A 22,740-nucleotide genomic window follows, 5' to 3' on the forward strand; every position below is an offset into this window, starting at 1 on the left:
CTCTATCAGGAGTCCACTTTCACAACTGGCGCCAAACTTGGCATCTTAGAGGATTTGAAAAGAAATGGGTATGGACCCTATTTGTTCTCGCAGAGCTCACACTCTGGAAGAGGAAAGCTCTAGTGCATAATTAATCACAGTGGAATATGAAGTGATTTATGAGATGCTCAAGGGCGGTCCGTAAGAAGGGGTGACACTCTACTTAGTTTGGTGGAAGGATGTGGTTCCTGGAGGACTTCACATAGGAGGTGTTATCTGAGATGTTTCTTGAACAATTAGTAGTTATTGGTAAGTTATATAACCAGGTACAAGCAAATATATAATCTACAATAGGCATGTATTTTCAGGGAACTGCAATTAGTCTAATGTGGAATAGAAGAGAGACAGAGCTAAGACTTGAGACGTCAGCACTGCCTATATAAAAATGAGAGGGTTTTTCATTTTTTTTCTGATTAAGGAATCTGGGCTTTAAAAATTATTGTTTTGTACCTCTCAAATACAATAACTGAAGTCTGCATGAACCTGAAGTCTGTAAGCTGCTCTGGCTTAGGTGGAGTTTTGGAGGCGGAAGTTTCTCATCTCCTTTGACTCTGACATACTCCTCTTGTAGGAGGTAAATTCATAGAAGGGGTGAGACTGACCCAGAGATGCTAGTTGGGACACCATTTCATGGCCCAGATGAGAGCTGTCCTGTACCAAGTCTAATGGCCGTGGGGAAGAAGTAAGTCTGAGTCCTGCTGAACAAAGAGGAACGATAGGTGTTGATGTTTAGGTGCAGGGAGGGCAGGAACACAAAGAGACGAGGCTAGGATGAGTCCTGGATGTCTGGTTTAGGTGACTGCATTGGGAGTGGTGTCATTCGTCATTCTAGGGAGGTAAAAGGAGAAGGGGACGACAGAGCATGAGATGGTTGATGGCATCACCTACTCGATGGACATGAGTTTGAGCAAGCTCCAGGAGTTGGTAATGGACAGGGAAGCCTGGTGTGCTGCAGTCCATGGGGTCACAAAGAGTCAGAGATGACTGAACTGAACTGAAAGGGAGAAGGAGCAGATTGATGGGGAACAGAAATTGCAGTTCACAAGTGGACGAGTTGAGGCTGAAGTATCATTTTGAGATGTATGTCGAAGGGGAATCAACCATCTAGTGGTTGATTCTATGGGACCAGAGTTTAGCAGAGAGGTCTGCTTGTAGGTAGAAGTCCGTGGGAAGTGGTTGGTCTGCAGGGACCTGTAAAGCCATTGGAGGGGAAGGTTGCCCACAGAGAATGCAGGCAACAGAGAGAACAGGAGAACCAAGGACAGAACCCTGGGCTAAGCACAGGTGAGGGTCCCACAGTGAGGAGCCCCACTAGAAGACTAAGAAGAATAGGGCACATATTGGATAGTGGCCTCAGAGAGAGAGAGGCGTCTACTAATAATGCCATGTACAGTGAAATCAGAACTGATTCTAAAAATAAAGCCCACCGTCCAAGGATCAAGATTTTTCTCCTGTGAGGGATATGCAAAGGAGGGTGCCTCTGGCTTCTGAGAGAGGCTTCTGATGGCTGTGGCCATTCAATGGTTACTTGTTCTTCTTTGGAAAATTTTCAAGTTGTAGACACTTTAGGGGAATCCTCTTGCTAAAATAGCAGAGCCTAACACAAGGTGGATGAGGGCATTTAAGATGAAACTAAAGCTCATAATCATAATGGCACAAGACTGGGTAACTAGGCCTCGCGAGAATCCGTAGGGAGGCTCTGTGGTCATCTCCATCCTGCAGTGTAGGAGAGGCCATAGGGAGGAAGTGGCAGCTGGGATTTGTGTAGTCAGCTCTCTTCAGTTCAGTTCAGTCACTCAGTCGTGTCTGACTCTTTGCGACCCCATGAATCGCAGCACGCCAGGCCTCCCTGTCCATCACCAACTCCCGGCGTTCACTCAGACTCAAGTCCATCGAGTCAGTGATGCCATCCAGCCATCTCATCCTCTGTCATCCCCTTCTCCTCTTGCCCCCAATCCCTCCCAGCATCAGAGTCTTTTCCAATGAGTCAACTCTTCGCATGAGGTGGCCAAAGTACTGGAGTTTCAGCTTTTGCATCATTCCTTCCAAAGAAATCCCACGGCTGATCTCCTTCAGAATGGGCTGGTTGGATCTCCATGCAGTCCAAGGGACTCTCAAGAGTCTTCTCCAACACCACAGTTCAAAAGCATCAATTCTTCAGCACTCAGCCTTCTTCACAGTCCAACTCTCACATCCGTACATGACCACTGGAAAAACCATAGCCTTGGCTAGACGGACCTTTGTTGGCAGAGTAATGTCTCTGCTTTTCAATATGCTATCTAGGTTGGTCATAACTTTCCTTCCAAGGAGTAAGCGTCTTTTAATTTCATGGCTGCAGTCACCATCTGCAGTGATTTTGGAGTCCCCTCCCCCCCAAAAAAACTCTCAGTTTCCACTGTTTCCCCATCTATTTCCCATGAAGTGATGGAACCAGATGCCATGATCTTTGTTTTCTGAATGTTGAGTTTTAAGCCAACTTTTTCACTCTCGTCTTTCACCTTCATCAAGAGGCTTTTTAGTTCCTCTTCACTTTCTGCCATAAGGGTGGTGTCATCTGCATATCTGAGGTTATTGACATTTCTCCCGGCAATCTTGATGCCAGCTTGTGCTTCTTCCAGCCCAGCATTTCTCATGATGTACTCTGCATATAAGTTAAATAAGCAAGGTGACAATATACAGACTTGACGTACTCCTTTTTCCTATTTGGAACGAGTCTGTTGTTCCATGTCCAGTTCTAACTGTTGCTTCCTGACACCTGCATATAGGTTTCTCAAGAGGCAGCTCAGGTGGTCTGGTATTCCCATCTCTTTCAGAATTTTCCGCAGTTTATTGTGATCCACAGAGTCAAAGGCTTTGGTATAGTCAATAAAGCAGAAATAGATGTTTTTCTGGAACTCTCTTGCTCTTTTGATAATCCAGCTGATGTTGGCAATTTCATCTCTGGTTCCTCTGCCTTTTCTAAAACCAGCTTGAACAACTGGAAGTTCACGGTTCACGTATTGCTGAAGCCTGGCTTGGAGAATTTTGAGCATTACTTTACTAGCGTGTGAAATAAGTGCAATTGTGCAGTAGTTTGAGCATTCTTCGGGATTGCCTTTCTTTGGGATTGGAATGAAAACTGACCTTTTCTAGTCCTGTGGCCACTGCTGAGTTTTCCAAATTTGCTGGCATATTGAGTGCAGCACTTTCACTGCATCATCTTTTGGGATTTGCAATAGCTCAGCTGGAATTCCATCACCTCCACTAGCTTTGTTCATAGTGATGCTTTCTAAGGCCCACTTGACTTCACATTCCAGGATGTCTGGCTCTAGGTGAGTGATCACATTGGTCGTGAAGATCTTTTTTGTACAGTTCTTCTGTGTATTCTTGCCACCTCTTCTTAATATCTTCTGCTTCTGTTAGGTCCAAAGCATTTCTGTCCTTTATCGAGCCCATCTTTGCATGAAATGTTCCCTTGGTGTCTCTAATTTTCTTGAAGAGATCTCTAGTCTTTCCCATTCTGTTGTTTCTTACATGGATATTAAAGGGAAAGAGGCGATGGGATGAACTGGGAGACTGAGATTGACATATACTGGAGTGGGTTGCCACGCCCACCTCTAGGGAATCTTCCCAATCCAAGGATCAAACCCAGCCCTCTTAAGTCTCCTGCATTGGCAGGCGGCTTCTTTACCACTAGCGCCACCTGGGAAGCCCATATATACACTTCTGTTGTTCTTCAGTCACTAAGTTGTGTCCAACTCTTCGTGACCCCACGGACTGCAGCACGCCAGGCTTCCCTGTCCATCATCTCCCCGAGTTTGCTCAAACACATGTCCATTGAGTCGGTGATGCCATCAGCCGTCTCGTCGTCTGTCATCCCCTTCTCCTCTTGCCCTCAATCTTTCCCAGCGTCAGGATCTCTTCCAGTGAGTCAGTTCTTTGCATCAGGTAGCCAAAGTATTGGAGCTTCAGCTTCAACATCAGTCCTTCCAATGAATATTCAGAATATTCCGTACTATAAAATAGATCACTAGTGAGAACCCACGGTATAGCACACTGGACGTAGTTCACTCTGTAGCACAGGGAACTCTACTTAGTGCTCTGTGGTGGCCTAAATGGGAAGGAAACCCTGTGGAGCCAACACTATTATAAGGATTAAAATATCACAATTTTTATAAAAAGAATGCCCTTTGACACTCTGAGATTTCCTTTTGTGAAAGAACTTCTTTTCACTCTAAATTTTATGAAATACTCTATTTTAGGGTCTGAATGCTCAATCTAAGTTCAGCCAGCTTTTTCCAATATCTTAAAAAAAAAATTTGTAACAGAATTTGTTTTGTAACCCAGATACATTTTTTCTGTATTTTTTACTAACTGCTTCTCTTTTAAATATATTTATATGTAAACATGTTATCTACATTCTTTCTTGTCCTAAAAATGTGATAAAAGTGAACTTTTATAATTAAATTTTGTAAAAGTTACATATGATAAAATTGACTTTTTTGGATATACAGTTCTGTGAGTTTTAACATATGTCTAAACTCCTATAGCTACCACCATTTTCAGGATGCAGACTAGTTTTATCATTCTTAAAATTCCCTCACTGATTTGATCTCTGTCCCTATAATTTGCTTTTTCCAAATGTCCAGTAAATGGAATCAGGCTGTGTTTTTTATCTCTGGAGCGTCACCTCTCTCACTCAGCATAATGATGTTGAGATTCATTCGAGTGGGCTGCATGTATCAATTACCCATCACTTTTGTTTGCTGAGGAGTATTCCATTGTATCACGGTGTGTTTATCCACTTGCCCTTTAAGGAAGGACATTTAGGTTATTTACAGTTTTGGGCAATTATGAATAAAGCTGCTATCAACATCTATATATGTGTTTCTGTGGGAATGTAAGTGTTTATTTCTTTAGGTAAAGCCCTAGAAATGGGATTGCTGGTGATAATATTGTGTGTGTAACTTTATAAAAAACTGCCAAACTCTCTACTAGAATGACAGTCTTTTGCATTCCTACCAGCAAACAGATGTATAAACTTTTGAACACTTAAATGCTGTTTTAAACACTGTTGGCTTGAGGTTGGCAAATTGTGTCTCACAGTTCCTTAGACTTTTGAAGAGATACCCCACGACAAGGGGAGAACCTCCAGTCCTCCATACCTTCAAAGCTTCAAACTGTTTTATATATTGAGTTTCATAGAAGAATACCTTTAGGGAGAAAAGCGATTTATCTGTGAAGTATGGAAAAACCAGTGCAGTAGGGCAGGCAACCCATTCTAGTATTCTTGCCTGGATAATCCCATGGACAGAGGAGGCTGGCGGGTTAGTCCATAGTGTCGCAAAAAGTTGGACACTCTGGAGCAAAACGGCTTGGTGCAGCATGGCAGTTCATCCCGAGCAGGGGTGCAGACCTGGGATGATGCTAGGTGGTATTCCAGGACTCTACACATACTGAGAGTCACTCAGAAAAGGTGATTACATCTTCAGCTCCTTTTCTATTTCTGTGACTGTGTCCAGGAGGTCTTCATTTAGACTCATATGTCTCTACGTTCTCCCATACACGTTCATGTCCTCTTTTACAAAGAAGAAGCCAGCTTCAGCCTCAGAACCTTCAGCAAGCAACAATAATATCCGTCTGGAAGGAGAGGAGATTACAAGGAGATCAAACCAGTCAATCCTAAAGGAAATCAGTCCTGAATATTCATTGGAAAGACTGATGCTAAAACTGAAGCTCCAGTACTTTGGCCACCTGATGCGAAGAACTGACTCATTGGAAAAGACCCTGACGCTGGGAAAGATCGAAGGCAGGAGGAGAAGCAGACGACAGAGAATAAGATGGTTGGATGGCATCACCAACTTGATGGACATGAGTTTGAGCCAGCTCTGGGAGATGGTGATGGACAGGGAAGCCTGGCATGGTGCAGTTCATGGGTTTATAGAGTCGGACACGACTGAGGACTGAACTGAACTGAGAATGAGAGGAACATTTAACTTTGTTTTTAATATATTATTTTTCTGGTTATGTTCTTATTTATGACAAGTAGCACTGGTCTTCCATTTTTCTTTTGAAGAGAATTCATTTTATATTTTAAAATATAAGTCGATTGAAAGAAAAATATTAGGTATTAATACAAGATCTCCGGGAGGAGGAAATGGCAACCCACTCCAGTATTCTTGCCTGGAAAATCCCATAGACAGAGGAGCCTGGCGGGCTGCAGTCCATAGGGTCATAAAGAGTCAGACACAGCTGAAGCGACTGAACACAGACATTAATACTTTATACACAAATAATGGGTATTCTATTATAATATGTACCTGAGGACATGGTCGTAAACTGTATGACTTTCTGAGGTCAGGATGCAGGGATACATGTGCACCTGGGGCTGATTCATGTCGCTGTATGGCAAAAACCACCACAGTAAAGTAATTATCCTCAAATTAAAATAAATTAATCAATTAAAAAAAAAGAATTATGAGATGAACTAGAATGACTAAAGTTTGGGAAACTCAGAATGAGGAGAACTAGTTGTTTAAACAGACCAGGAAGTGAGTCCTTTTGTGAAGTGACAAGAGCTCCGTGGTGGAGCACGTGACTCTCTCAGCTTCTATGAGTTTTATCAACTCATGAAGTAGTAATAATAATAATAATGTGTGTGTGTGTGTTAGTTGCTCAGTCGTGTCTGACTCTTTGTGACCCCATGGACTATATAGCTCATCGGGCTCCTCTGTCCATGGGATCCTTCGGGCAAGAATACTGGAGTGGGTTGCCATTCCCTTCTCCAGGGGATCTTCCCGACCCAGGAATTGAATCCGGGTCTCTCAGATTGCAGGCAGACTCTATAATAGTAATTTCTTAAAAGAAGACAGTCTTCCATTGCTCTTTGTTTTTGCAATGCTTGTTTTTCTAGTTCCTACTTTTGTTACCAGTTTGACGAGCATTTATCAAAAGTCATTAGGGGAGCAGTGGGGATACAGTCGAAACTAAATAGGATCCTCTGCCCCCATGAATTCAGCTTTCTTCAACCCTTCCTCTTCAGGATCCATGGTAAACTAGGGCTTCTGGATAAAACGTAAACTATATGAAAGGCCAAGAAGATACAAACGACTTGTTTGAAAAAGTCAAATAGAGAAATAATTTTATTTTCATCATGTCTTTGGAGCCATCTAGATGTGTGTTTTATTTTCCATGTGAAGCACTTTTTGGTAAAATAATGTGTACCAACAGGCATGGTGATAAACTGCATGACTTCCTGAGGTCCCTTCTGGCTTTCAGTGTTTGAGGCGGGGTATCACAGACAAGGAGCAATGCTGTTGTTAGAGTCCCCATTGATGCCAAGACCTCTCTGAAATGAGACATTGTTTACACTATAGGCCACAAATTGGCAGCTGCCTGAGTTCCATTTAGCCATTGTTTCTTGTTTATCCCACATGGTATTTAAAAAAAATTGGGGGGCCAGAGAGGGGCAATATAGGAATGGGGGGGTGGGAGGTACAAACCCCTGGGTATAAGATAAGCTCAAGGATGTATTGTATAATGCAGGGAATATAGCCAATATTTTGTAATAAATGTAAATGGAAAGTAACCTTTAAAAATTGTATTAAATGCAAATAAAACTACAATGGGGTATTACCTCATACCAGTCAGAATGGCCAATATCAGAAAGTCTACAAATAATAAATCCTGGAAAGGTTGCAGAGAAAAAGGAATCCTCCTGCACTGTTGGTGGGACTGTAAGTTCGTGCAGTGACTATGGAGAACTGTATGTTTAGTTGCTCAGTCACGTCTGGCTCTTTGCGACCCCATGGACTGTAGCCCACCAGGCTCCTCGGTCCATGGGATTTTCCCGGCAAGAACACTGGAGTGGGTTGCCATTGCCTTCTCCAGGGGATCTTCCTGACCCAGGGATCAAACGCCCACCTCATGCACTGGCAGGCAGATTCTTTATTGCTGAGCCACCAAGGAAGCCCATGGAGAATAGTATGTAGATTCCTTAAAAAGAAAAAGCAAAATAAAACTGAAAATAAAGCTACCATATGATCCTGTGGTCCCACTCCTGGGCATATATCTGGGGAAAAACTTAATTCAAGAAGATACATGCACCCCAGTGTTCATAGGGGCACTGTTTACAACAGCCTAAGACATGGGAGCAACCTCAGTGTCCATCACCTGAGGAATAGATAAAGAAGATGTGATGTATGTACAATGGAATATTACTCAGCCAGAGAATGAAATGGTGCCATTTGCAGCAACATGAATGGACCTAGAGATTGTCATACTAAGTCAGTCAGATGAAGGCAGATATCATGGGATATCTCTTACATGTGGAATCTAAACTATGACACAAATGAACACATTTATGAAATAGAAACAGGCTCACAGACATGGAAAACAAACTTACGGTTACCAAAGGAGAAGGGGGATGAGGATGGGTAAGTGAGGAATTTGGGATTAAAATTTACCCACTACTGTAACATAGGTAACCAACAAGGACCTATTGTATAACACTGGGAACTGTACTCAATATCTTGTAATAACCTATAGAAGAGAATGTTAAAATATATATATAACTGGTTCACTTTGCTGTACACCTGAAACTAACACAACATTGTAAGTCAACTATGTTTCAATAAAAATTGAAAAAAAAAAATCAAATTTGTATAAAATTAAAAACTGAAAAATAATTAGTTTCTGACATTTTAAAATTAGGAATTTTCACGTTAAAAAAAGAACAGAGTTCTTGTTTATTTTGAAAATTCATGAATCTGGCCCCACCAAAACAGCTTTTCTGAATGGCAGAGTTGCCTGGGGCTGAGGCTGAGTAGCGACTGTCTTTTTAGACAGAGCACATGCTCTCTTCAGGAACCTTGCTTAACTTACTCTTGTTACCTTTCTGGTCCTAGTCAGTATTTGAATTTACAACCCCTGCTTTAGACACTGGGAGCCTGGGTGTCATGCTTTAGAATCACCTAGAGAAACCCACAGAGAAGGCAACGGCACCCCACTCCAGTGTTCTTGCCTGGAGAATCCCAGGCACGGGGGAGCCTGGTGGGCTGCCGTCTGTGGGGTCGCACAGAGTCAGACATGACTGAAGCGACTTAGCAGCAGCAGCAGCAGTAGCAGCAGAGAAACCCAGCATTCCTCCCGGTGCTGGGGGGCCACAAGTATTGTCCTAGGAGCTCGTGTGTGCTTGGTCGCTCAGTCGTGTCCAACTCTTTGCGACCCTGTGGAGTATAGCCCACCAGGCCCCTCTGTCCATGGGGATTCTCCAGGCAAGAACACTGGCGTGGGTTGCTATGCCCTCCTCCAGAGGATCTTCCCAACCCAGGGATCAAACCCAGGTCTCCTGCATTGTGGGCGGATTCTTTACCGTCTGAGCCACGAGGGAAGCCCTAGAAGCTTCGTATGCATTTGGTTATATCACCAGTAGAGTAGCTGTCATTCTGGGTCCAGGAGGCAGAGATAGGGTCCTTTTCCTGACTAATGCTTGGCAGAGTATTGTGGATCCTTTCCAGTGGACATACTGTTTCCTGTCTGATCTGTAAGGTCTGCACTTTGATTTATTTTTTCTGGTGCACCACACAGCATGCAGGATCTTAGTTCCCCGACCAGGGATTGAACCCATGCCCACCACACTGGAAGTGCACATTCTGAACCACTGGAGCAGCCAGCGAAGTCTCTCCTGTCTTACCTGTTTGTATCAGTTAGGACGTTTGATTGTAAGCAACAGAAACTGATTCTGGTGAATTTGAACAAAGTGGGACTTTATTGAAAGGATGTTGGATAACTAAAGTTGTCCAAGGAAACTCTAGAGTTTGAGAGAACAAACTTATGGACACGGGGTGGGCAGGGAATAGAGGGTGGGATGAATGGAGAGCGTAGCATGGAAACGTATACACCACTATATATAAAATGGCCAATGGGAATTTGCTGAATGACTCAGGGAACTCAAACCAGGGCTCTGTAACAACCTAGAGGGGTGGGATGGGGAGGGTGGTGGGGGGGAGGTTCAAGAGGGAGGGGACATATGTATACCTATGGCTGATTCTTGTTGATATTTGGTAGAAACCAATAAAATACTGTAAAGCAATTCTCCGTCAATTAAGAAGAAATACATTTGATTATGTATATGAAAAAAAGAGACTCAAATTTCAGGAAGCCGGGAATACTTTGAGGACCATGGGTGGTAGGAACTGTGGGAATATAGATAAATTGCTACTACATTCCGCAACGCCCCCCCCCCCCCCCCCCCCCCCCCCCGCCAACTTTCTTTGTCATCTCAAGTGTCTAAAGTCCTGGAAAAGAAAATTAGGCCAGCCTGGCCCACATCCTTGGTGGGGGAGAGCAGAATGCTTTGGGTGACAGTCCCTCTAAGATGACATGCAATAAAAGACTTCGCCCACAAGGAGATCTAGATGCTGTCACAGGAAAGGGGACTGGGTATGGACGGAGGGCATCGAAAACTGCAAGTGTTTGTCACACCTCTTCTCACGGTTGTCTTGAAGATATTAAGCATACAGTGTAAAATGTTATAGAGGAGTAAGCAAGTGGTATTTCAAGATCCGTGAGAATCAGATGTTGAGTGTGCTCTTCATGTCAGCGAAGGTGTGGGCATCAGTTACATACGGAATTGCTGTTTACTCACTAAGTCGTGGCTGACTCTCTTGCGATCCCATGGATGGTAGCCTGCCAGTCTCCTCTCTGTCCATGGGATTTCTCAGGCAAGAATACGGGAGTGGGTTGCCATTTCCTACTCCAAAGTAAGGAATACACCGACTGATTAGAACAGAGAAAGTGGCAGAATTGCTTTGGTTATAACATCTCCAAAGAAGCCCCCCACCCCACCAGCCTTTCATGAAGAACAACATTTATAAATCCTAAAGATTTCTACCCCAATTGTTAATATGTGAAGGTAAATTTTCATTTGAAAAAGAGTTCTGTGATTAGAACTTGAAAGGTGTTTTGCTCACTCAGATTTCAAGTACCAGTAGAATACTTTCCATTGTTTTCTTAATTGTTTTTCTAGTGTCACAGACATTTGCATGTTTAAAATAAGACCCTACAGAGGTGAGTTGTAAAGTTGAAATGACAATGTCAAATTTGAGTTTCGATGTAACGTTACTTACTAGAGTGACCCAGGTGTGATGCGCTTGCTTTTCAACTACTTAAAAAAGCAGCATCTAAATTTCGAGTGTTTTTGTACTCACCTGTGAGCCTAATTTTTTTTTTAAAGACCATAGCCATAACCATGGAGTAGCAGATTCTTCCCCAAATCATGTGTCTACCGTGCTTACGAATCCCTGTATCTACTATTTGAAGTATGCGGTGGATTTTCAAACCTGGAAAGATATTCATAGAGATATACTCTTCTTTGATTCTTGTGCGCTTAGTGTTCCTTTCTTTGTAAGCTCTTGATTTGCAGCAAGCAAGGAAAATGGAGTGAACCAAAAAAAAAAAGAAAAGAAAAAATTCCTGGCATGGCTGGAAATAGAAATTAATGATTCAAATAAGAAAGGCAGTGCAGTAAGCCTCAGCTGGTTGGCAGGAAACAGAGAGGGAAAGTCAGAGACTGCTCTTTTTTAAGAGGCCAGACACACAACACACAGTGAAGTGTACGTGAAAATAATTTCTAATAGTAGCTCATGGTCGGCAGTTGCCAGGGAAAAAAATCATTGGTGCACCGAGAAAATTAGAGTGAGAATGCACAGCGTCTTGATGTGTTACTTAAGGCAATGGAGCTTTGGAGTTTACCTTATGTGCCATGTACATTGATTAAGTACAAAATATATGCTGGCCATTTTTGACCATCATTTACTGTATTGATTTGTTAGCAGGGGAACTGTAATAAAAAAGCCATTGATTTACTGTCCTTATTTGCTTATGGGCTTTTTTTCATTATTAATTTTTCACTTTCACTTTCTCTTTTTGGGGATTGTTTCTTCTAGACAAGCGCTGTGCTTCGCGAAGTTAGAAGAGAGGGGGTCCCCATGGAACAAAAGAATGAGATGTTGACATCCATCCTCGCCTCGATCACCACTCGCCAGAACCTGAGGAGAGAATGGCATGCCAGGTTTGTTCTGTTACGAAATGGGATTTGTTGTCCCTGGAAAATGAGGGCTTTCTTTGGGGAAGCCCTTCCTGACGGCTGGCCTCATCCCTCTCAGTGTGGAGGGGCCATGAAAAAAAAGAAGCAAGTGACAGATGCTTTCAGCCAAAGTTTTCTTTCCTGCACATGGTACCTGTGTTAATTGCAGTGATCCATGATGTCATCTGTATGCATATATGATTTATCCTCGAGTGTAGCGTTTAGCATAAATGTTTACATCTTGAGCATAACGTAATCTAAGTACCTGATGCTGAAGAACCCTTTTAATCAACCGTCTAAAAGTCAACACTGCTGTTTAGCTGGGGCAGGTGTCTAGGAAATTCACAGTGTTCTTACATCACGTGGGAGGCAGCTTGCTTGCACTCAGTCTATGCAGCAGCCCCGTTTTCAGAACTGACCAAAGAGAAATGACTTTGGCTTCAGCCTCATTTCTGTGCACATGGACTTAGCTGTGGTTAGACAGCTGTGGCTGGTAAAAAGTGTCTGTAGATTATCAGTTTTTACAGAATGGATTCTTGCATGCTAAGTACCATGTTATCCTGCTTTTTTTTGAAAAATGCTTTGCTGGTAGAAGCCTTGAACCAGTTCCTTCAAATGTTAAAATTATCCTTTAGATGTGTAATTCGTGTTGTTGAATTACCATCAGTCTCTGAGCAAGAGGAGAGGAATCAGAAAAATTATGCTGGATTCTGCGTCCGAGTCTTATTCGATGCTTAAAAATTCTGTGTGCCTGGGAGTGAAGAACATTTATTGATAGCCATAATATTCTCCAAATGAGTTCATGCAACAGAATTTATAATAATTAATGGCTTTACTAGTAACAATTATCATAAAAATAGATTTGCTTGAACAAGGCTGAAGATGAGCATTTTCCAAAAAAGGAGACAGTGAAGAGTAGGAACTATCCATTATGTTTCGGTATCAGAAAGCTGCTTTTTCACATATGCATATTGTTTCTGAATTTAGAAACAATAAACCATGAAATCATGGTTTGAAACCATGGTTTTGAAACCATGATTGAAACCATGATTTTAAAAATTCCCAGTCACTTTTCCCCCTTACCCCCTTTTTGTAGTGTGGTTAGGGAGCATGACAGTTTCAACTATAGTCATGAAATGATTTTCAACTGAAGTTTCAATAATTAATTTAAAATGTTTCTTTCTATTACAATTTAAATATGTATATTCACTAAAGTATGCATATTTTATGAAATAGTGGAATATCCTTGAGGGGACATCTAAGAGATTGCTCTCTCTCTTTGACCTTTTATATCTTTTCCCCTGGTGATTTTTTTTTTGGGGTGTGCTGTGAGGGTTGTGGGATCCTAGTTCCCAGACCAGGGATGAAACCTGGGCCCTCAGCAGTGAAAGCCTGGAGTCTTAAGCATTTCACTGCCAGGGAATTCCCCTGGTGATTCTTATTAAATACAAAAGGAAAGAACTTCCCTGGTGGGCTAGTGGTTAAGACTTTGCATTCCAGTTGAAGGTGTATGGGTTCGACCCCTGGTCCGGAAGCTAAGATCCCACATGTCTTGTGGCTAAAAAGTCAAAGCATAAAATAGAAGCCATATTGTAACAGATACAGTAAAGACTTTAAAATGGCCCACATTAAAAAAAAAATCTAAAAAATATATATTAAAAGAAGAAAGAAAGAGAGCGGAAGATAGAAGGAAGGATGGGTGGGAGGGAAGGGGAGAGAGAGAGAAAGAAAGAAGGAAAGAAAAGAAAGGAAACAATTCCCCTGTGAACCCTCTCCCATCCCCGCAACCAGACAGCGCAGCTAGAGAAAATGTTGAGAACGAGAACGGACTGCCTCTGTTGAGTGCATTCGGTTTGTTAACAATAATTTCCTAATACACCAAGTCATCAGACGGCGTGGCCAGAAGTGGCCTGTTTTTAAAAGGAGTCTGGTTGCTGCATTTCTGGCCCTTAACTGCTAACAATTTAATCAGGACTTGGAGCCAGGGCTGAAGTTGATGTAGTCTAGCATCTGAAACAAAACTTGTCGAGTTTCCTTTGTGGCAGGGGAGGAGACAAGAAAGAGCTTAGCTGCTGACACTCTGCAGACCTCCTTAAAACCAAACACCTGAAAGAAAATTTCAAGAGGGCAGTGTCTTGAGAGCTCAGAAGTGTCCGCAGAGTATTCAATAACCGTAATCCTCCCCCTGCCACCCCCCCTCCCCCACCCCTCTGCCAGCCCCATTTGAAGTTTCCCATCCCATTGATCTATCTAAAAGACTCGTCCATGCGGTCTGTATAAACAGACGGTTACCATCCACCTTTCTTTTCCTCATCAAAGCTTCCCCTGGCCGTCTGGAACCCGGCATCGCCTGGAGTGGCCATCAGGCGCGCAGTGGTGAAAGTTATAAAACACCCTCTCTGGCACCAACCCAGAGTGGCCTGGGTTTCAGAGGTGGGCCTGTTTTGTACTTCGGAATTACATGAGGAAGAATGTACTCTGACAGATAATAATTAGTGCTTGCCAAAGGCCAAGCAATGGCTTACAGTATTTTACTTTTCACCCGAGCTATCTGGGGATCCGTGAGATTTAGATAATAGAAATTTTTTCTTTTTTCCTCCAAAAGTTAAATACAGATGACTCTAATTACCTGATACTGCACCTTAGAGAATGCATTAGAAAGAGTACGACTTGGAGAAATTTAGGTCACTGAGACTCCGCAGCTGGTGCTAGCTTTAGTGGAAGTCTTGTTGTAATAAAGGCTTCAGTAGGTTCGTTTATGTGAACGGTATTAGGGAGACTGTCTTCCCCGCAACTCGTAACTTGGTTTTCAAATATTTGTCTCTCTCTGCGAGGGCCAGGAGCCGAGCCATTGTTTGGGATGCCCTGAAGTCTCTTAAACTGAAAGCATATGTTCCCTGTAATTTGGCTTTTGGAGGAAAGTGTCAATTCTGCGTGACTCGGAGTAACTGAGTTTGTCACAGTGTCACACGACCCTGGGATTCTCGAGGCATATCTGAGTCCTGTGGGTTTCCTTCCCCAAGCCCGGTAATCCCATAAACAACCCTCTCCAAATAGGCTTATTAGGGCTGTCTATTCACTTCCCTGGAGTTGAAAGATCCCAAGTACATCGGGAGAAGCCGTGTGAATGCAGGGTAAGTGTTAACAGAAGTGGTACCGAATTTCTGAAGATTTGGCTTTGTTTATACAGTCCACTCCGCCTGATGGACAGCTTGTTATAGCTTGTAAAGAACTGGCCAAGCCCTCTGATCTGACCCCTTCTTGACCTCTGCAGCCCGAAGGTCAGTCTGCAGCTAATAAACTCGAAGGTTCTTAAGGTCTACTGTAGGAAAAGGCAGAAAAAGAGCAGCTGCAAGGGCTGGGTATCCCGGGATCGGCTGCTCAGGGGTCACTCTCTGATAATGAAAATGATTACCAAATTATATGGAAGTTTAACCGCGGTAGTGAGTGAGAGGAGGGTGGAGCCCAGCGTATTAGGTTTGATAAATGAACTGTGAAGAGGCCCATCTGGCCCTCAACATCTTTTCTCCCCCTCTTTCCCTACCAAGGGGAAACATTTTAAAATAACAGCAGTACATATAGACTCAATGACCCATGCAAGGAGCTGGAATGGATTAAGATTTAATGGTGACAGTGGAAGAAATTATCATTTGAAAAGTGCACTAAAGAAAAGGTACAGTTCCATATCCAGGCCCGAATTGTTTTTCTAAATAAGAAAAAAAAGAAAAAAATCAGTGCCTTTGTTTATTTTACTCAAATCCCTGACGTCTTGCCTAGATCACTGAAAAATCTGAGGGTGTGTTTGTTATGGAATAATTATTTGTAGTCAGCTTAAGGAAAGGAATGGGCTTCCTTTGCCTTGAACATGTCAGAATGTGAAGCAAATTATTTTTTTTCCTGCTTGCATGCTTAGTTGAGAGAATGTAACTAAGTCAAGCCTTAGCAAAAATGCTTTACAAAAAAATTGCAATCCGTTTCAGCAACTGGCCACTGAATGTTGTACATTCTTTTTTTTTTTTGATACTAAATATTATTGTGACTCTCGCACACTGTTTTACTCCCATACTTGGCAGTTTTCCTATAAAAATAAGAAAGTGCCTAATTTTAGTTGAGTAGATATGTATATTCCTTTCTTTATCCCTTTTTCAAAGAAACGTCATAGCAATGCTGATTAGAGCCAACAATGGGTCAGTCTCAAGCTATATGTTCCTTTACTTGTGAATTGATAAGAGTAATCTGTCTAAGGGGTTTCCCGTATGGCTTAGCAAGTAAAGACTCCACCTTCAATGTGGGAGACACAGGAGATGCAAGTTCCATCCCCTGGGTCGGGAAGGTCCCCTGGAGGAGGAAATGGCAACCCACTCCAGTGTGCTTACCTGAAAAGTCTTGCAGATAGAGGAGCCTGGTGGGCTACAGCCCATGGGGTCGCAAAGAGTCAGACGTGACTGAGCAACTAAGCAATCAATCTATCTAAAACTCTCTCCCAGCTTCCTCTGGGCACTGATTGTCCTGGTTTCTGACCAGCGACACTGGTGTTCGCAAACCTCTGTGCTCTTCTTCAGAGGAACATCCTACGCTTCTGCTTTCAGAAAGATGATTTTATTCAATGAGCATTTTAGAAAATACATTTTTCAAATTTATTCTTTGGCTGCCTTGGGTCTTAGTTACGACACAAGGGATCTTCCTTGTTTCAAGCCGGATTCTTTGTTGCAGTGCATGGACTCTGTAGTTGTGGCGTGGGCTCAGTACTTGGCTGTGTGCTGGCTTAGTTGCTCCACAGCAAGTGGGATCTTAATTCCCCCACCAGGGATCGAACCCATATCCCCTGAAAGGTGGATTCTTAACCCCTGGACCACCAGGAAAATCCTGGGCATTTTTGTGTATTTTGTATGCCTATTCGATATAAAATACTGTGTGAGGTGCTGTGCATCAGATAAATTCTTAATGTGTGCTCAGCAGCCAATTTAAGTTTATCTGGGGATGAGAACTGAGCAAATTCCTAGAAAGAGGCTATGGAAAGCAGTGGAAAAGAAAGTAGTAAAGCTGTCATGACCACAAGAGTGGCCCTTTGCTCTAACCCTCCCTGGAAAGTATTTAATTGTAGATGTCTCTGAAATCTAACATTGCCATGCTGTTGAAAACTCCTTAATTGAACACTGTTGCCTACCTCATATAAGCCACACCCAGACAATGCTTATGTTTAAAATAGAAATAAAAATCTACTAAACATTACTCAAAGTTACCATATTTTTCATCTTAGGTTTTGACTTGACTGTGTATACCCACAGGGATGTACAATGAGCAGAAGTCTCACTGGGTTGGGTGAAGGATAACTCAGGGAGATGAAGTACATTTCCAGAATGAAGTGTGCTTTTTAACTTTAAAGCATTCTCCTTTAAATTTTTGCTCAGCAAGGTGCTAATATAAAAAATAAGATGCAAGCCAGGCCATTTGGGGGTTTTTTAAATTGAGATATAATTCATGTAACATAAAATGAATCATTTGAAAATATACAGTTAAGTGATTTTTTTTTTTAGAATATACACAAGATTGTACAACCATCACCATTATTCAATTTCGGAGCATTTCCATTACCCCCAAATGAAACCCTGAAACTGTGAACAACCACTCTCAAGTTTCCCAACCCCTTTCTGTCTCATCTACTTTCTGTCTCTATAGATTTGCTGATTCTGAACATTTCATACGAACGGAATCATGCAATGTGTGACCTTTTGTATTTGACTTCTTTCATTCAGCATAATGATTTCAAGGTTCATCCCCATTGTATCAGTTCTTCGTTCCTTTTTATTGCCAAAAAATCTTGCATTGTATGCATAGACCATGTTGTGTTGATCTATTCATTGGTTGATGGACATCTGGGTTGTTTCCAACTTTTTGGCTCTTACAAATAGTGCTGCTGTGTACATTCATGTACAAGTTTTTGAGTGGCACGTTTTCAGCTCCTCCGAGTAGAAACCCAAGCCTGGAATGGGTGGGTCACATAACAACTCCGTGTTTAACTTCTTGAGGAGCTGCCGAGCTCTTTTCCTCAACTGCTCCACCATTTTACATTCCCACCAGTAGTACATAAAGGTTTCAATTTTTCTACAATCTTGCCAACTCTCGTTCTTGTCCTTTTTTTGGATTATATTATAGATATCCTAGTGTTATCGCCTTGTGGTTTTGGTTTGCATTTCGCTGATGGCTAATGATTTGAGCATCTTTTCATGTGTTTATTTAAGACCTTTTTTTTTTTTTAATTAGGAGATTTTAAAACACGACAGACTTAAGGACTTACCTTTCAGTGGTAAAGAGGTCATGAGCCTGTTAAGGTGTATGGCCTGCAGGATGGATAGAGCTCCAAACGAAGCTGGCATGAGTGTGCCCAGTCCTTTATTTATTTGCGTGTGGCCCGTGTGTGTATTTATTTCTTTCTGATTCTCCCCTACATCACCCTTCTACCATTCTGCTAGATTTCTTCCATTATAGAATCTCTGAACATTGCACACTGAATGGGAATGTAGCCCAATCCAACAGAAAGTCTGTTCACCTAAGCTCCACCCACTTCTAGGCTCAAACAGGGCTTACTATATTTTCCTAGTAGACAATTTAAGTTGGGTCCAAGGAGCTTTAAAATGGTATTGAGTAAAGTTTTTTTTTTTTTTTTTTTTCTTTTTATAGCCAATATTTTTTGGTGATAGAAAAGAATGAAGAACTGATATATGCTACAGTGGGGATGAACCTTGAAATCATGATTTTTTTGTTTATGGCAGTTTCTTAGAAAAACTTTTAGAACTACTTCTTTCCAGTTAAAAGTAACTTTGTAGACCTAGTTGTCTTTTTTTTTTTTTTTTTTGATGTGCACCATTTTTAAAGCTTTTATAGACTTTGTTACAATATCGCTCTGTATTATGCTTTGGTTTTTTGGCCAAGAGGCATGTAAGATCTTAGGTCCCCTGCCAGGGATCGAACTCACACCCCCTACACTGGAAAGCGAAGTCTTAGCCACTGGACACCAGGGAAGTCCCCTTAGATGTCTGTGTGTACGTGTCTTTCCCACATTGGGCTTTGGCTTCTCAAAAAACTACCAAGTTACCATCTTTTTCTGGACAAGTGAAGTACCCAGACATCTTATTATTGACCATCCTGTTACCTTCCACAGCCCAATCATCACCACTCACCTCCAGGATGGATCCACTTTGGACAGGCTCCAAAATCGAGTTGTTATAACCCAGATCTTGTAACGAGCAGCATTTACTTTCCTAAGCTAATCAGCTTCAGAACTCTGATATGGATGCAACGGGTAAAACATTTTGTGTGGATCGACTTTGGTTGTCAGGCTTGTACCGTTTTCCCCATGGTTATCTGATCTCTCCTTTTGTTTGCTGGCAGGCCCGAATTCTACTCAAGCCTGACAGGTTGCCCCTGTCCAATTTTGCAATTATAAGCTGTTATTTTCTGAGTGCTTACTATATACAGGTAATTGTGCTCTATGCTGTGGGAAATGGAGCAGACGCATTAAAAAGAAAGATGCATTAAAAAGAGGGAACAAAGGAAGTTCCTCCTTCATAATTTTGAGGAGGACTGAGCATTTGAGATATTGGCCTATTGCTTTGAGTTTATAGTCATCTAATCCTACCAAGGATGGAAACCTTGAAATTGGATATAAGGAGAGATCTCTAATAGGTGCTGAGTCTCTGGTACTGAACTCCCAACCCAACACCTCTGACCCTCGCATCCAGCATGAGGGAAGAAGGGCGCTCTGGGCACAGACTGACTTGGGCTCTCGAGGAAGAGCCCAGGAGCGAACAGCATGGAACTGAGCCGGGACCAGTACAGAAAGACATGATCTCCTCCCTGAGCCAGCCGTTCCTGAGTCCCTGTCCTTCCTGGAAGTGAAATTGAATGAATGAAGGCAGGGAGAACAGGGGGAGGGGAAGGTCCTCCCCAGGGTCATTTCTCTGAGTAAAGGGTCGGTTTCATGCCAGGAGGGCAGAGCTGAAGCTGAGTATGGCTTCAAGTCCATATTTCAAAGGGCAGCTGATCTTTGCTGGTTACCTGCTGATGTCCTGATGGGCTTTGATGGTATCAGCACAGTGATGAGCTCAGGCTTGGCAACTAGGCATTGGGACCAAATTTGTCTTTAATACTAGGAAGTCATGGTCACAAAAAGTGGACTCAGTAGCCTTGAGGTTGGGCTATGGGGTGATGCTATTGTTTAGTCACGAAGTCGTGTCTGACTTTTTGCAACCCTGTGAACTGCAGCCCGCCAGGCTCCTCTGTCCATGAGATTTCCCAGGCAAAAATACTGGAGTGGGTTACCATTTCCTTCTCCAGGGGATCTTCCAGACCTGGGGATCAAGCCTGCATCTTCTGCATTAGCAGGCGGGTTCTTTACCGCCTGAGCTACCAGGGAAGCCCATGGGATGATGAGGCTGTTGTCCTGTGAGACAACACGTGATGAATCATCTGACCATGTCAGTTGACTGGTCAGGTTCGTTGGGAACCAGAAGTTGTGGCATCTCTAGTTCAGGGGCTGCCCCCTGCAATGAGCTAACTGTGTGTGCAGCCTTGAGGGTAGGGGAGCAGGGAGGCACTGGCCCACTAGTTGTCATCCGTGTCATTCTTTTTAATGTGTCTGCCCCATCTCCTTTAATAATTGCAGTCTCCACTTTCTGCTGCCCTTAGCAGAAGAATGCCCTTTGTGTCTCTGAACCAGATTACTCCATAAAATCGGATAACTCCATAAAACCTCCTCATAAATATGTAGGAAATGAAACATTGTATAAATTTAGAGCATAGGGATTAAATGAGTCTAGAGATAAAGTTACCTTTCTTCCAAGATACAGCAACTTATCTTAAGGAGGCAAGTGTTGTTAATGTTATTACCATTGTTACTGTCATGATTTGAACAGTTTTATGGGGGACAAAAGCCAATTGACTTCTGCACATCTTATTTGTAAAATCAACACATAGGCTTCAGTATGAGTCCTGCGCCTGGCAGTTTTCTGAGTGGTAGCTGGCTGTTTCTTAGAGGCAGTGCTTCTTCAGTTTTTTGAGAAAACATGGGTTCATTCATTGATTTATTCATTAAATACTTACCAAGCACCAGCTGTTTATCAAGCACTGTTCCAGGTGTTAGAAACAGCATTAAACAAAACTGATGAGCATTTTTCTCTTATGGAGCTTCAATTCAAGTGGAAGAACCAATAAAAAGTGTTTTCCTGAGTAGAACTCTGAACATTACTTTAAAAAAATAATGTGCGGCAACTTTCCCGGCTGTCCAGTGGTTAAGACTTCACCTTCCAATTCAGGGAGTACAGGTTTGACCCCTGGTTGGGGAGCTAAAACCCCACATGCCTTGTGGCCAACCCCCCCCCCCAAAAAAAATTTTTAACATAGAAGCAATTATGTAAACAAATAACATAACTTTGTTAAATTTATGGAATTTAACAAATTCCATAACGACTTTAAAAATGGTCCACTCCAAAAGAACTCTTTAAAAAAATGTGCACAGTTGCCATGTCCTACCTATTCAGCACACAGCAGAAGCAGAATATAGTCATTCAGTTGAAACAGAGATAAAATTTCCTCTTCTCATGTTCATCCTAAGATGATCACTTGTTATCGCATTTGCAGCTCTAGTCCTAGCGGGTCAGATTTGTGACACGGTCAGGGCATGTCAGTGTTCTGAGGCTCACCATCCTTGGAGTCCACAGCATTAATTTTTTCTTAGATAGTTTGCACCCTAGTTCGCAATGACTTTAACACAAAAGAGGTGTCACTTTAAATGTCTTCACTTTAAAGAAGGCTTAAATTCATGTCACGTTGTATTCACAAATACTCTTAAGGGTAAACAGTAGAAGCTATACGTATCTCCTCGGTGTTAGGGAGGGGAGATTATACGTGGCAGTGTGACGGTGCGGTCCGGCATTTAATAGATGGTATTGATGAGTACTGTGAGTGAGCAGTCAGTCATGCACTCACTGACTTAGCAAATATCTGTCACGCGCCTACCTGGTACCAGATGCTACTGTACTCCCTGAGGTATAGGAATGAATAACACTTGACCAGGGGAAATAATAATCTTGTCTAATAATGCAATGCAAGGGGTTAAATCTGGATTCTGGAGAAGTCCTTGTCCCAGAGACGAAAGTGGCAGGCTTACCAGAAATGTTCTTGTGTGATTCCTTCTATGCCCGGCCTTTGTGAGGAGCACTGCTCTGCTGAGTGATTGTACAGCCTACACGTGGGTAAGAACCTCCTGTCTTCAAGTGTGTGTGAGAGAGGGGAGAAACCTCGGTGCGGTTATGGGCCAGAGGATAAAATCTGGGTTACCTTGTCTCCAGAGAGTTTTCAGTGTTAGTGGGGGAAAAATGATTTCTTCCAGAGTAAAGTGTATGACTATGGTATAGAGGTTGGGTGCATAGATGCTGAGTAGATGGCCTAGGTTTGAATGTCAGATCTACTTCTGAAACTCCAAGCAAGTTGTGAGAAACTCGACAAGTTGCTTAACCCCTTTGGACCTCAGTTTTCTCATTTGTAACTTGCCTGAGCGGATAATAAGAGAACCTGTTCCTTAGACGTGTTTAAGGGATTCCATGGAAAAAAACCTACAGCAAATACCTGTCACA

General features: G+C 42.5%; 1 protein-coding gene across 4 annotated transcripts in view; it reads left to right on the top strand.

Moving 5' to 3' along the window:
- FTO (FTO alpha-ketoglutarate dependent dioxygenase) overlaps window positions 1-22,740 on the top strand; it is a 424,275-nt gene that overhangs the window by 224,934 nt on the left and 176,601 nt on the right. For all 4 annotated transcript variants that reach the window (XM_070771936.1, XM_070771935.1, XM_019979409.2 and 1 more), the window contains one exon: window positions 11,967-12,091. In XM_070771936.1, coding sequence (XP_070628037.1) covers window positions 11,967-12,091 — 125 coding nt within the window. The remainder of the gene's footprint in view (window positions 1-11,966; window positions 12,092-22,740) is intronic.

The sequence above is a fragment of the Bos indicus genome, chromosome 18, assembly GCF_029378745.1.
Source record: "Bos indicus isolate NIAB-ARS_2022 breed Sahiwal x Tharparkar chromosome 18, NIAB-ARS_B.indTharparkar_mat_pri_1.0, whole genome shotgun sequence".
In the NCBI taxonomy this organism is placed as follows: Eukaryota; Metazoa; Chordata; class Mammalia; order Artiodactyla; family Bovidae; genus Bos; species Bos indicus.